Below are 14707 nucleotides of genomic sequence, written 5' to 3' on the forward strand. Positions count from 1 at the left end.
TAGCTTCAAATCCCCATTCCCCTACAAGAAATGCCTGCGTCCTCATAACTGTGACCTCAACTTGCCAAACCACCAAAAGTTCGGAATGGGAAGAAACAAAATTAAAAACTGACAGATCAGAGCCGATGGGCAATCCTCTGAGGTGCCACAACATCCTGTAAAAGAAGATTGAGTTTTTCCTTTGCCCCCAGTACTGAGCAGAAGATTTAAGGAAAGGGGGTTGATAACAGTTCTTTCTTTATATCAGGAGACCAAGAAGGGCCTTAAAACTGAGGAAACCTGAGGCAAAGTGTTTACAATTAATTTTTATTCTGTATTATTTGGGGTAAGATAACATCATTTTGAACAAAGGTGGACAACAAGAAGTAATAAGCACTATAATGCCATTGTTTATATTGGAAGTGCTTTACAATACAAAATAAACACAAATGAGAAAATAAAAATATTTCTCCAGGATGGTCACTGAACAGCTGCAGCGGTCACTTGATGATTGCCAACAACGACTTATCATGAAGAGAGGTGAACTGGAGGCAGCCCAATTAGAAATTGCAGCGCTAGAAGATAAGATAGGTCAGTGTCTGGACATTTGTTACTATGATAATTATTTTGCTAGTCCTAAATGCATTCTAACAAACATTTCTTTCCATTTGTAGATAAACTAAATCTTAGAGTGACTTCACAGGACCAGGAAATAAATGCAATGAAAAAGACCATTGGTGCTATTGATAAAGAAAAGGACCTTCTGCAGGAGACTGTAGATGAGAAGACAGAGAAGATTGCAAACTTGGAAGAAAACTTAGCTAATAAAGTATGTGACTGTTAAATGCTGTTATCTTATTAGAGTTTTTATCTTTCTTGTACAAGTTCTTAAGTTCCAAGACTTTGGCTTCTAATACGTTTAATATGTTAAACACACCTAGCATTTTCATATCGATATGTAAAAAGGCCCCTGGGTGGCACAGTGATTAAAGTTCTTGGCCACTAACAGAAAGGTCAGTGGTTCACGGCCACCAGGGCCTCTCTGGGGGAAAGACAAATATATTTGAAAGGATAATAATTTCTTTCATCCCCGTACTTTGAATCGTGAAAAGTTCTCCCATCTAGAATGGAGATTTCATCCATCAGATCACAGCAAACCATTCAAGTTCATAGGGTGGGTGGGAACACATTGATCTGTGAAGTACATGGAAATATGTTTACTGGGAGCTTTCTTTTTCTGGCATAATTTTTATAATTGGATTTGAATTAAGCAGATGTGATGAATAGTATAAATTAAAGACATTTCTATGTAGTTTTAAATCTTACATATTTTCATAATAATTTTCATAATTTTCTGTCAGGAAAAAACTATTGCGCATATGAAGGTAACAATGGCAGAGTATGACTCATCCATGAAGTAAGTAATCAATGAAATGATCTCAGCTTTTCTATAAAATTTTAGTAAATGCAATTACTTGAAGAAATGGCATGGGGCTACATCCTTTGACTTCACACGGGAGAAAGGGAAGCCAACTCACACCGAACCAAGGCCACAGGTAGAGAGGTCAGACTGCCTCTACCCTTCATCCTTCTCTTCCTGCTTCTAACACCTGCCATCTCTCCCATAGCACACTGATTTTCTACTGGGTTTAATAATTCATTGCAATGAGCACACATAACCCACAAATAATATTCACGATTATGAGGGTTTATTAGGAAGGTTAACAGGTTGCCACCAGTGAGGATCAGAAAATATTAAGGATACAGTCCTTTGATCCTCAGCTGTGTCAACAGGCAGGTCTGTCTCTCATCTTCAGCTACATGGCCCGTTGGCCTCTGCCCCGCTCAGAAAACTGTTATAGATCTCCTTTAGTGCTGATAATGCCCAAAGAGTACCTCAGCCAGCCTCTTTCGCAAAGGCATTCTGCCTCGCGGTCATGGCATGGCTCTTCCACGCTGTCTCCTGAGCTCAATGCTGTGAGCTCTGCTGCCCCTGCCGCTTCAGACAGGAGACATGCACCTGCTTCACTCATCAGGAGATTCCCCTGTCTGTGCTTCTGAGATGACTAACTTTTATACCCAGTTAAATGGCAACATTAGAATTCTCTGCAGCTTATTTGCATCCTCCTATTCAGAGTGCTGGCTCTAGAACGTAGATTCCCAAACTTATCTGTCCCCTTTTCAGAAAAATAATTACTCAGCACCCTCCTGACAATTAAAAACTTGTATACTCTAGCCCCAAATCCAGAAAAGGGCTATGTATTTGATTTTTCAGGGAGTCCTGGTGGTGTGGTAGTTATGTATTGGGCTGTTATCCTCAAGGCCAGCATTTTCCAGGAGGAAGACAGGGCATTCTACTGTCAACAGTTACACTCTTGGAAACCCACAGGGGCAGGTCTGTCTGTCCTATGGGGTCGCAGTGAGTGAGCATCGACTTGAAGGCAATGACTTTGGTGTGGTTACTTGCTCTTGCAGCTCCCCTGGATCATTCTAGCATCCCCCAGGCGATGGTGTCCCCTGAGTTGGGAAATACTGTTTCAGCTGTGTTGCAGCCCCCATTGGTTGAATATAGGGATGCTCGAAATTTTGGCAAATGTAAAAGGTTCTTAATCACGCAATGACCAAAAATTTATTTAAAATCAAATGTGCAGTGAATCCAAGGTGTTTCTAGCAGGGCTTGCCTATGTTGCAAATTCCTCAGGCAAAAAGGGGTGAGGAGTGGGGAAAGTTTAAGTATCCCTGCTCCAGAGGAAGACTTTCTGCCTCTGTCAGTTCCTTCCACCTTCTGTAAGCCATCCATTCTCTGAAGGTCTCCCTGTATCTTGACATCAATCTTCTTGCCATTTCTCAGGGAAGGGACCCCACGCCCAAAGGACAGACTCAACTCCTGACTTTCTTGGTGGGAGTAGGTCCTCCCTTGTCTGCTTGCTTCTCTCTCCTTTTCTTTATTTTAAAGTAAAAGGTGTTGCCAGCAACCCTTACATAGGAACAGGACTGATGAGGTGAGGGCTGTGATGCATTCCCTCCCACCTCAACCCTGCTTAATCCCTGGACAACCTACTGATACATCACATGGGAGCAGGTCACATCACCAAGCCGCCACATTACCAAACTACCAATCCACCGACAGTGCTTGCACATGATAAGTTGATGTATATTTTAGGGTACACAATTCAGTCATTGACCATTTCCCCTTTTCTACTTCACTGTGCCATTTTGCAAACGGCAGCTTCAGTGTCTCAGTCTCTCTGGCTTGAAAATGTGTTGTCTTCTTGAACTTTCTTCTCGTGGCTGTCATCTAAATACATTCATCTTAGTAATTTAAGTACATACATCTAGATACTAATTTTTCTTTTACTAATCTTACTAATTTTTCTTTTACATACCTGGCGTGTGCCACTGACTTGATTCCAACTTGCAGCGTCTCTGTTCACCAGAGAACAACTGCCCCATGGAGTTTTCTAGACCTTTTTTGTTTTTTTTTTAAAGATCATTTTATTGGGGGCTCTTACAGCTCTTATAACAATCCATACATCAATTGTATCAAGCATATGTGTATATATGTTACCATCATCATTTTCTTTTTTTTTTTTTTCATCATCATTTTCTAAACATTTACTTTCTCTTTGGGCCCTTGGTATCAGCTCCTCTTTTTTCTCTCTTTCCCCCACCCTCCCACCCTCATGAACCCTTGGTAAATTATCAATTATTATTATTTTCTGTCCTGGATTCCTGGTGTTTAGAGCTCTTATCTGTACCAGTGTGCATGCTCTGGCCTATCTGGATTTGTAAGGTAGAACTGGAGTCATGATAGTTGTGGGGGAGGAAGCATTAAAGAACTAGAAGAATGTTGTATGTTTCATTGGTGCTGTACTGCACCCTGGCTAGCTCTTCCCTTCCTCTTGACCCATCTGTGAAGGGATGTCCAATTATCTACAGAGGGCCTTTGAGTCTCCACTCCGGCCCCCCTCGTTCACATCGGTGTGATTCTTTGTTTTGAGTCTTCTGATGCCTGATAACTTGTGATCACACAGGCTGGTGTATTCTTCCATGTGGACTTTGTTGCTTCCCAGCTAGATGGCTGCTTGTTTATCTTCAAGCCCCCAGATGCTATATCTTTTAATAGCCAGGCACCATCAGCTCTCTAGGCTGCAATTGTTTATGGGAGCACATCACTTGTGTTTTTCGCCCCCAAATCACTAACCTTTTGGTTAGCAGCTCAGCGCTTAATCATTGTGCCACCAGGGCTCCTTACATACCTGCTAGCTCTTTGTTCCTATGGCATTTGCCTTGCCCAGTACCTAAGCCTTGAAACTTAGATTGCTTTAACAGTCAGTCTGATTGCATCTGAAACCATGGTACAAACTTGTACATTTGATGTCTGGTGTTTCCAGAAAGATTATCAGCCACTTCAAGATGGAAATCACTAATTAAATATGCATTAGAGACTCTTCCAACATTTGATACATCAGTTGGATTGAGATATTTTATAAATGCTGGCTGATTAAATTAAGTTCTACTTTTAGCACTTGAAAGTTTCATTTGTTTGACTTTTAGGCATGTATTCTATGACTTAGCTTGTATATAATGTTAGTAGAGACCAAAAACATTTCCATGATCCTAGTTAGTAAATATATATGTTAAAGCTGCAGTTTGTTTTCTTCTGTTCTTTGCCTATTTCATTCAGAGTAAAACTTACTTTTTTACATGAACTAAAATTTTTCAAAAAACGGTGTTTTCATTATCCTTACATCTCATGTACCAGGCACCTAAAGGAAACATTAACTAATCGAGACCGGGAGATTGGCAGTCTCCGGCGCCAACTTGATGCAGCCCACAAAGAACTTGAAGACGTGGGACATGCTAGAGACGTAGCTGTGAAGGAAAACAGGAGATTGCAGGATGATCTGGCTACCATGGCAAGAGAAAATCAGGTCTGAACATAAACTTTGATAATTTTGCTCTTAAAACTACTCACTGCCATCACATTGCTTCCGACTCAGCAACCCTGTAGGACAGAGTGGCGCTACCCCTGTGGGTAGTTCCGAGACTGTAATCTTTATGGGAGTAGAAAGCCTCATCCATTTCCTGCAGAGAGGCTGGTGGTTTCTTACTGCTGACTTTGCCGTTGGCAGCCCAATGTGTAACTCACTACCCACCAGTAGCATTTTAATTTAACTTTCAAAGTTCTATATATGTTTTCTAAGATGTAACAATATAAATACTAATCAGTAGAAAACTTTAAGGAGAATATTGTTTACCGGGGTATTTTAAAATGTGGTTTAGGATCCTACTGCATGCCACAGGATGTCTACTGGCCACAAGTGTGGTCTCTTTGATCATCTGGGGCTTTGTGACATGGAACCCTAAGGGGACAGCGGCATAGAATTCTCTGTGACAGAAGTCACTGTCACTGTGTTAGTGAGGACCTTGGCATCACTCCCAAGACAAAGTTATTCATGCTTACTTCCCCTTGTTTAAAGAAATGCCTGCATTTTAGAATGTGCATTTTAGAATGGACAATGCCGTATTGGTTTTGTTTGTGCTGGTTTTGCTAATGATTTTCCTGGTTTAAATATTTAATTTTTAAAAACCATACCCACTCCTGTTAGTATTATTCATTGTAAGGCATATTGCTGTTAGAGGAATTTTTTAAATGTCCCTGACCATTATGAGCCCTTAGTGTGAATGCCAGATACCCTATAGATTCGAGTGTAAGTCGACGGAATATCAACCAAGGCACCTAATTTTACCACAAAAACTGCATTAAAGATGCGCTGAAAAACTTGGCTTACTCAAATATATGCGGTATGTTGTTAAGGCGATCATGGAACATGGGATCAGAACAGAAATCAAACCCACCACCATGGAGTCCAGCTCTCAGCAATCCTATGAGGCAGAGTCAAACTACCCCTTTGGGTCTCTGAATCTGTACATTTTACCGGAGTGGACAGCCTCATCTTTCATCTACAGTCGCTGGTGGATTCAAACTGTTGACCTGGCAGTCAGCAGCTCAACTTGTAATTTTCTATGTCACCAGGGCTCCTGATGGTGGGAGATCAATAAACCAATCCAAAACTCACTGCCATCGAGTCAATACTGACTCATCCGAGTCTAACCATTTATGGGAGTAGAAAGCCCAGTCTTTCTCTCACAGAGCTGCTGGTGGTTTTGAACTGCCCACCATGCAGGTTGCAGCTCAACCTTGAACTACTACACCATCAGGTCAAGATTTAATTTAAAAGTCAAGATCAAGCAGGAAAAAGAACATGAATTAAAATTTAAGGAAGATTTTTTCCTTTTTCCCTCTTCTCTTGCATTCCCCAAATTCCATAGGATCTATTTAAATAGTTAGGATTCATTAGATGCTATGTTTGTCTTCAAGTTCGTTCTTTCTTTTCTGTAGGAAATCTCACTAGAATTGGAAGCAGCGGTGCAAGAAAAAGAAGACATGAAGAGTCGAGTTCACAATTACATAACTGAGGTGTCCCGGTGGGAGAGCTTAATGGCTGCTAAGGTGAACGCATTTAGGCTGCATTTAAGATTGATTTACCCCCCTATTTTTGTTTGTTGATTATGTCTCCCTTTGGGGATTTTAAATGTTTAGGAGTACAGATCTCTCCTCCTGTCTTGTATTTTCCTATTTACCTTAAATAGGAAAATCCACACAGGCTTTCTGAAGAACAAAAATCGCAGCACACCTATCTATGTACACAATGATGTTAACAGTGAGTGGTGGTGACGAATTATGGTAACAATTTCATTGCATGAAACCAGGAACAAGAAAATCAAGATTTGTTGGGGAGATTTCAGATGCTTCATAACCGTGCTGAAGACTGGGAGGTAAAAGCCCATCAAGCTGAGGGAGAAAACAGCTCAGTTCGCCTCGAACTTCTTTCAATTGACACAGAGAGGAGACACCTCAGAGAGAGAGTGGACCTGCTAGAAAAGGAAATTCAGGAGGTAATGCGTCCGTTTTATCTTGTAGAGACGTAATGTAGTCACACAGGAAACACTCAAAGACACTGGAAGTCATCTAATTGTGCACGCTGATAAAATTAAGGCCTAATAGTAAAATTTTTTTTGTTCTTGAGTTTTTAAAGAACCTCATTGCTTTTCAATGTAAATTTTCTCCTGTTAATTTAACTCTAATCTTGTTTTTGGCCCACCTCCTATCATCCACTTGTTAAACTTTATTGAACTGGGGGTTTTAATTAGCTGTAATGCGTTCTTTTGAAATCAACCTTGCTGACATGTAATTTTCGTACAGTAAAATGTACCATTTCAGTGAGCAGTATGACAACGATCTATACCCATGGGATTGCTACGTATCAGGATATCAGACATCAACACAGGGAATGTTTTATGGACACTTTACCACCTTGGGCTCCCAACAGCCCCAGCTGGGCTTTATTTCACCAAAGAGTATTTCTTCTTATGCTTAATGTTCTTATAAAGAGAATCGTAAAAGTTGTATTCTTTCATGTCTAGCTTCTTTGACTCAGCATACTGGTTTTGATTGTATCATTTTTACTCTTTTATAAAACATTTTTGTAAGTTGCCATTGAGTTTATTCTAACTTCAAATGGAGCTGTTCCCTAGGGTTTCAGTGGCTGAATGTTTGAAAGTAGGTCTCCAGGTCTTCCAGGTGCCTCTTGGTGGATTCAAAGCTCCAACCTTTGTAGCGCCAGAGTATAGTAACCATTCACCTCACTCTCACTCACCACTGAGACACTTCCAACTTAGAGCAGCCCAGTGGGACAAGTTAGAACTCCCTGTGAGTTCAGAGTCTGTGACTCATTACAGGAGTAGAAAAGCCCAGCACTCTTCCATGGAGCACCTGATGGTTTTGAACTGCTGATCCTGTGGTTAGCAGCCCAACTATGCCACCAGGCCTCCTAGTAGTTAGTCATGGTTAACAACCACTATGCCACCAGGGCTAACATTTGCCCCTATGTAGTACCGATGTAAGGAATCTTTTCCCCACTCCAAGGTTGCTTAGATTTTCGCCTGTAATCTCTAGTAGGTCTAGACATTATTATGTACTATATGTACTCGAGCATAAGCCGACCTGAATACCAGCCAAGGCATCTAATTTTACCACAAAAATTGCATTAAAAGTGTGCTGAAAAACTCGGCTTATACATGAGGATATATGGTATTATAATAATTCTGTAGTTTGGCTTATATAATTAGGTCTATGATGTATATTTTTTCCAGCATTGATTCCTTTTTGATGATTGTTATAGCTATTGCATATTGTTGCTATTTCATATAAATTTTAGAATCAGTGCCTTTATTTCTGTGAGGGAAAATCACTTGATTTTGATTGGTTATTGCATTGAATCTGTAGCTCATTTTAGGGAGAACTAACTTCTCAACTATTGCATCTGTCAATCAGTGGGCATAGTTGACTTAGTTATTTGTTGTTGTATGCTGTCAAGTGTATTTTGACTCAACGTGAACCCTGTGTGACAGGCTAGAACTGCCCCATATGTTTCCTGGGCCAGGATCAGGTCTCCAAATCTTTATTAAGCAGAGTCACTGTGTTGGTTCAAGTCACCTCTCTTCTAATTAGCTACCAAGTGCTTAACGATTGCACCACATGGGCTCCTTAAAGGTTTGTCAGGGATGGTCCAAAATCAGTGTTCCTGCCCTCCCTGCACCTTGCATAGCTCTCCTTGAGCGCTCTGAGTGTTGTGGAGGTCTGCCCTCCTGGCTGGCTGGAATTCACACAGGTGCTACTCTGAATTGTTATTCCCGGGTACTCCCCTTGCTGGACTCAGTGCAGAATTCTGACGCTATCCTCTCTTTGATACTCTCTTCTACACATTTCCTAGTCACATCTGGGGCTACAAATCACAGGATCCAAAGCTAGAAACCCCCAGCTGCTCCCAGGGAGAAAGATGAAGCTTTCTACATAGAGTGCTGTCTCAGAAACACGCAGGAGCAGTTACAGTCTCTTTTAGGCCATCACTGTGAGTCAGAATTGACTCAAAGACAGTGAGGTGCCTTTTGTTTTTGTTTTCGCGGGGGTGAGGGGAGTTGGGGGGGGTCGTGGGAATGAACTCATATCCGTTTCAAATCACTGGGTGTTGTGCGGGCTTGGTCCCCTGTCGCGTCTTACCATCTGTAAGTACCTGCAGGCATGAAGCACAGGTGGGTCATCATAGGGTTCACTTCATTTGTTTCTCTGGAAGATCAACATTTTATGCTACTTGCCCTCAATTAAAAGAAGCAAGCAAACACATATATACACACACACACGGACATTTGTATATTTGGAACCTGAGTATTTTCACACATGAATATGTTTTGTAAAGTCTATGGTTTCCTACTGGGCTCCCTGAGGAAGAAGACGCCAGTGTGGAGCACTTCATCATGATCAGAGTAGAAATACTCTGTTCAGAAATGTTTCTGAATTATTTAGCTCTTTGTCTGGTTTGCTCATCTATATCTTGTTGTATTGATTTCATTTTGCAGTCTTCATTTTTTTAGGAGACATACTAGCTATCTATTAAATGTCCTATTAAAATATAGCTAGAATAAATAGTAAAAGGAATGATTTTCAGCCTTCAAAAGAATTCCTCAGAAGAAATGACCCTTTGATTCTTTTCTCGTCATTGCTTATACTCTTATATGTTACCTGTGAAATTTATTTTTGCCTATTTTTATCTAGTGCATTTTGAAGAACTAGTTAATTCACTAATATTTTGATATCCAACTATTTGCTTTTCTGAAACTATAGAAACTTTTTTTCCCCCAAATCATTTTGTTGGGGGCTCGTACAACTCTTACCACAATCCATAAATCCATCCATTGTGTCAAGCACATTTGGACATTTGTTGCCATCATTATTTTCAAAACGTTTTCTTTCTACTTGAGCCCTTGGTATGAGCTCATTTTTCCCCCTCCCTCCCTTCCCCTCCTTTGCTCACGAGCCCTTTAATAATTTATAAATTATTATTATTTCATGTCTTACACTGACCAAGGTCTCCCTTCACTTTTCTGTTGTCTGTCCCCCAGGGAGGGAGTTATATGTAGATCCTTGTGATCGGTACCCCCCCCCTTTCCCTTACCCTTCTGGTATTGCTACTCTCATTATTGGTCTTGAAGGGTTTATCTGTCCTGGATTCCCTGTGTTTCCAGCTCTTATCTGTATCAGTGTACATGCTCTGGTCTAGCTGGATTTGTAAGGTAGAATTGGTATCATGATAATGGGGGAAAGCAGCCTATAGATGGGCTTTGGGTCTCCACTCCTCACTCCCCTCATTCACAATGATATGATTTTTTTGTTCTTTGAGGGCTGATACCTAATCCTATCAATACTTTGTGATGGCACAGGCTGGTGTGCTTCTTCCATGTGGACTTTGTTGCTTCTCAGCTAGATGGCCGCTTGTTTGCCTTTAAGTATTAAGGTAGCAGATGGGCATTGGGCCTCAAGTACTCCCTCAATGCTAAGAACACTTTGTTCTATTAACCTGGCATTCCATAACACTCACCTTCCCGACATGATCACTGAAGACAAAGTGGGTATATAAGCAAATGTGGTGAAGAAACCTGATGGTGCCCGGCCTTCAAAAGATACAGCATCTGGGCTCTTAACATATAACTTTATGTACATAGATCTATTTCCCCACCGTCATATATAAATATATTTATGTATGTACATGCCTATATTTAGACCTCTGTAAATGCCCTTTGCCTCCTAGTTCTTTCCTCTATTTCCTTTTACTTTCTTCTTGTCCCACTATCATGTTCAGCCTTCATTTGGGTTTCACTAATTCCTCTCACATTGCCATTGATCAAGCCCTTCCAGGCCTCCTACACCCTCCTCACTATCGATTTTGGATCACTTGTTTCCTTGTCCCTGGGTTTGTTAACACCACCACTTCCTTTCCCCCACCTCGCCCTCTCCCATGTCCCCCGTGGAAGCATCAGTCCCGTTCTTTTCTCCTCCAGATTGTTTATCCTGCATATCTTATCTAGATAGACCGGCAGAGACAATAATAGGTACCCCAAAGAGACAGAGTAAAACAAAACAACAAAAACCCAACGACAAAAAAAAGGAAAAGCCTGTAAATAGTTACAGGTCTGTTTGTTGACCTTTAGGAATGTTTTACAGTTGGGTCTGATGGGGTGCCATGCCCTGGCCCCAAAGTCTATTTTTGGTATTCCCTGGGGACTTTGTTGCTCTGCTCCCCTTGCTGTTCTGTTGCGCACCCTTAGTATTTGGCCTTGGTGTGGTGGGGTCAGATCGGGCACAATTCCCACACCATGTCTCTGAAACTGGTGAAACTTACTAAATCTACACACCACAGATTTCTTGCATTGTTCTGTTCAGTAAAGTCCATTAAAATATGTTCATTTTCCAAGTATAAAATTAATCTCAATCTAGAAGTAGAGTTCATATCAGTTTATATTTATTACAACTGTGAGGGATTAGAAATGCAGATTGTGCTGGAAAATAAAATATCCGTATTTAAAATTTTTATTATAAATTTATTAAAATGTCATGAAGTTATATGTCATATTTTAAAAATTTAAATAGGATTTTAAGTATTCAGCCCTATGAAATTCTGACTTTACACTGAAGACAAGTGTATATGTTAGTGTTTCTTTTTCCTAAAAAGGTGTTGTTATGACGAAAATAATTATAAAGGCATTAATGGGAATAGCAATACCATGAAGGTAGGGAGAAGGTGGCACAAAGGGGAAACCTACATAAACGTAGGTGAAGGGAGTCAGTGGATGGTGTAACATAAGAAAATTATAATTTAAAGTTATCAAGGGTTCTTAAGGGGAAAAAATGCTGATATACCAAGGGCTCAAATAGAAAGAAAATGATTTGAAAATGATGATGGCAACATGTACAAATGTGTTTAATACAATTGATGTATGGATTGTTATAAGAGCTGTATGAGCCCCCCAATAAAATTATGTAATAAATATTATAAAGGAGAAATGGAATGTAGCTTCAAAATCTCTTTGTATTCACAACACTAACACAATAACTTCATGATTAATAATTGTACACAGTTCTTATAAAGTATTATAAGAAGTTATCTTTAATAATAGGAAATATATCCCCCAAGAGCAAACACTGACTTTCATATTTGTTAAGGTGAAGATTCAAGATGCCTTTAACTTTGTCAGGTTACTTGTCTTTAACTCTTTACCTGTTTCCTTCTATTTTCTCAGCACATAAGTGCGCATCATGCCTATGAATCGCAGATCTCGTCAATGGCAAAAGGCATGTCTAGATTGGAAGAGGACCTTAGAAACCAAGAAGAGGAGAAGGCGGTAGCATTAAACGATTTAGCATCTCTCAGAGAACTTTGCATTAAACTGGATTCAGGCAAGGATATTATGACCCAACAATTGAATTCCAAAAACCTTGAGTTTGAAAGGGTAAGAACAAAAAACAAAAATAGTCCTGTCATAGCACATTGTTTTATTAAGCCTTTTATTAAGCCTTAATCATGGTTTTATTAAGCCTTGTTTTATTTTTGTTTTCCATCCAATATATCCATCATGCTTGGCAAAGTATTGGGGCAGTGTAAAAGAGGAAAATCCTTGACACAATGGATTGGCATGTGGCTATAATGCTGAGCTTGAACAGGAAACAATTGTGAGCATGGTGCCGGACCAGGCAGTGTTTCATTCAGTTGTGCATGAGAGTCACTAGGAGTCAGAACTGACTCAATAACACCTAACAACAATTCAATAGATCTTTTCCCCTTGTTGGCAGAGCAGAAACAGCAGTGTCCAGCTCTAAGATGACTGCCAACCACGTCATTCTTAACTGCTGCTCTCCGTGGTGCTGACAACAGTACAGCCTTCCATATCAGCTCCCGACCAGGCTCACACCACCTCTTCCCAGTCTCCAACTCGTAGGCGTCCACCTGTAATTACCCCAGTTCTGGCTCTTCCCAGTATGCCCCAAAGTGTACTTAATTCTGACAGCAAGATTTTGATGACTAGATTTGACTCTCAGGTGCTTCTCAAAGACTTCTCACACTCATGGTGATGAAACGTGCTGCTGTGTGGAGGATGGAGAGGCATTTAGGAAAACATGACTTTTCATTGTAAATTGCAAGTTAGGAGCATATCCTCATCCATTTCTTTGTGTCAGCTCAAGACCTGGTAGAGCCATGCCTTTTCCAGTAACAAAGAACTATGCACCAGCGGGAGCTAGCTTTCTGTAGCAGGATATGTCATCACGTAGGATCTGGAGCCATGCTCATGTTCAGTAAGACTTTGAAAGGAATGAGAACTTCCTGGACCATCACAAGAGCCGAGGGCTTCCTGCCAGCTGGCAGCAGAGGATACTTGGTTTCTTTGATCCTCACCATGACCCTTAAACTCAGGGACACTCGTATCTACATCCAGGTGCTTTGCTTACTTTCCCACCCAGCCGCCACATTGCCTGGACGAAACAGAATCATGGAGTCATACACTTTTATAGATGAGGATGTTCACCTAAAACTCAAAACAGCATAACACCCCCAAATAAGAACTTATAATTGCCCATTGAAATGACATAAAAATCAACAGCAATTTTTTTAGCAATTTTTAAAGGTTATAAAAATCTATACTTATTGAGATGTTGTAAGGGCAAATTGTAAGGTATTGTTTACAGTATCATCTCATCTTTATTTAAAAAAATATTTGCAGAGGAAATATAGTAGAAAGTTACATATCTATATGATCAGTTTGGCTAGTGTAAGAAGATTGTCAATTTCTTCATTTTGTGCAGGAGACACTGCTGCATCTCATGGCTCTGCTAGCTTTAAGTGCTGCTTCGAGAAGACATAGGGTGGGTGGGCTAGGGAATTGCTCATTCTCATTGAAGAACCCTGAATCTCAGTTAGCTTTCCTTGTGCCTGCTGTCAGTTCCTAGTACTTTATGTCCAATGTCTTGACTTCCAAATATTAACAAAGAATATATTTTGCTAGCATTGAGCTAATAATGTTTATTTTAATTAATTTTAAAATGTATTTAATGTGGAGTATAACAAATGGTCCTAGGAAGGAAACTTGAATTAAACTCCAGTCTGAATAATTTTTTTGAAGTTAGTCTTGAATGAAGGCTTGAGAAATGCCTTGTTTCGTGCATATTTTTTCTGATAAAAATTCAGTCGCTTTCAGTCTTACATAATCTAAAATGTCTAGTTAACTGAAACTTCCCGTTCCCAAACTGAGGCATTACTTTAAAACAGGGCTTCAAACAGATTCAGTTAGGGCCCAAACAGCAAAATTGGAATAGACCCAAATTTGTAAATGTGGGTGTACAGGAAAGAACTGAAATGGGAAAAATTCCAGAGGAAAGTCTAGGCGTATATGTGCAGTGACTTAAATACACAGCAAACCCTTTTCGGAGCCTGATGGCTTGTGAGTGTGTTACTGCCAGCACCATGGAGAGCGGCACACATTCAGAGTGATGTGGTTAGCTGTCATCTTTGACCCAACAGACACTGCTGTTTCTGCCTGTGCCAGTCAAGAGACTTGGTTGCTGTGCAGTGCACATGCTGCCTTTGTTTTCTAAGAGGGCAATTTTGTCTTGCAGATGTCAACCTAGAAGTTGACCCATCCTTGTTCTTGTCTTGGTGCACTCACATCTCAAAATTTTTACTTTATCAGCCATGACTGAACTAAGCAGCACCAATTTGAAGCCCTGCTTTCCACAACCTAGTATGTGTTTTGAATTCTCACTCATCTAGTACTA

At 40.4% G+C, this 14707-nt stretch overlaps 1 protein-coding gene across 1 annotated transcript in view; it reads left to right on the forward strand.

Moving 5' to 3' along the window:
* The window catches only part of CEP135 (centrosomal protein 135), a 110990-nt gene that overhangs the window by 77310 nt on the left and 18973 nt on the right, over window positions 1-14707 (forward strand). Inside the window, exons 16-22 of the mRNA XM_004706334.2 lie at window positions 455-570; window positions 654-808; window positions 1341-1396; window positions 4745-4913; window positions 6386-6496; window positions 6757-6942; window positions 12181-12390. Coding sequence (XP_004706391.1) covers window positions 455-570; window positions 654-808; window positions 1341-1396; window positions 4745-4913; window positions 6386-6496; window positions 6757-6942; window positions 12181-12390 — 1003 coding nt within the window. The remainder of the gene's footprint in view (window positions 1-454; window positions 571-653; window positions 809-1340; window positions 1397-4744; window positions 4914-6385; window positions 6497-6756; window positions 6943-12180; window positions 12391-14707) is intronic.

This window comes from Echinops telfairi, unplaced genomic scaffold (genome assembly GCF_000313985.2).
Source record: "Echinops telfairi isolate 266 unplaced genomic scaffold, ASM31398v2 ScPeMD7_7468;HRSCAF=8506_0, whole genome shotgun sequence".
In the NCBI taxonomy this organism is placed as follows: Eukaryota; Metazoa; Chordata; class Mammalia; order Afrosoricida; family Tenrecidae; genus Echinops; species Echinops telfairi.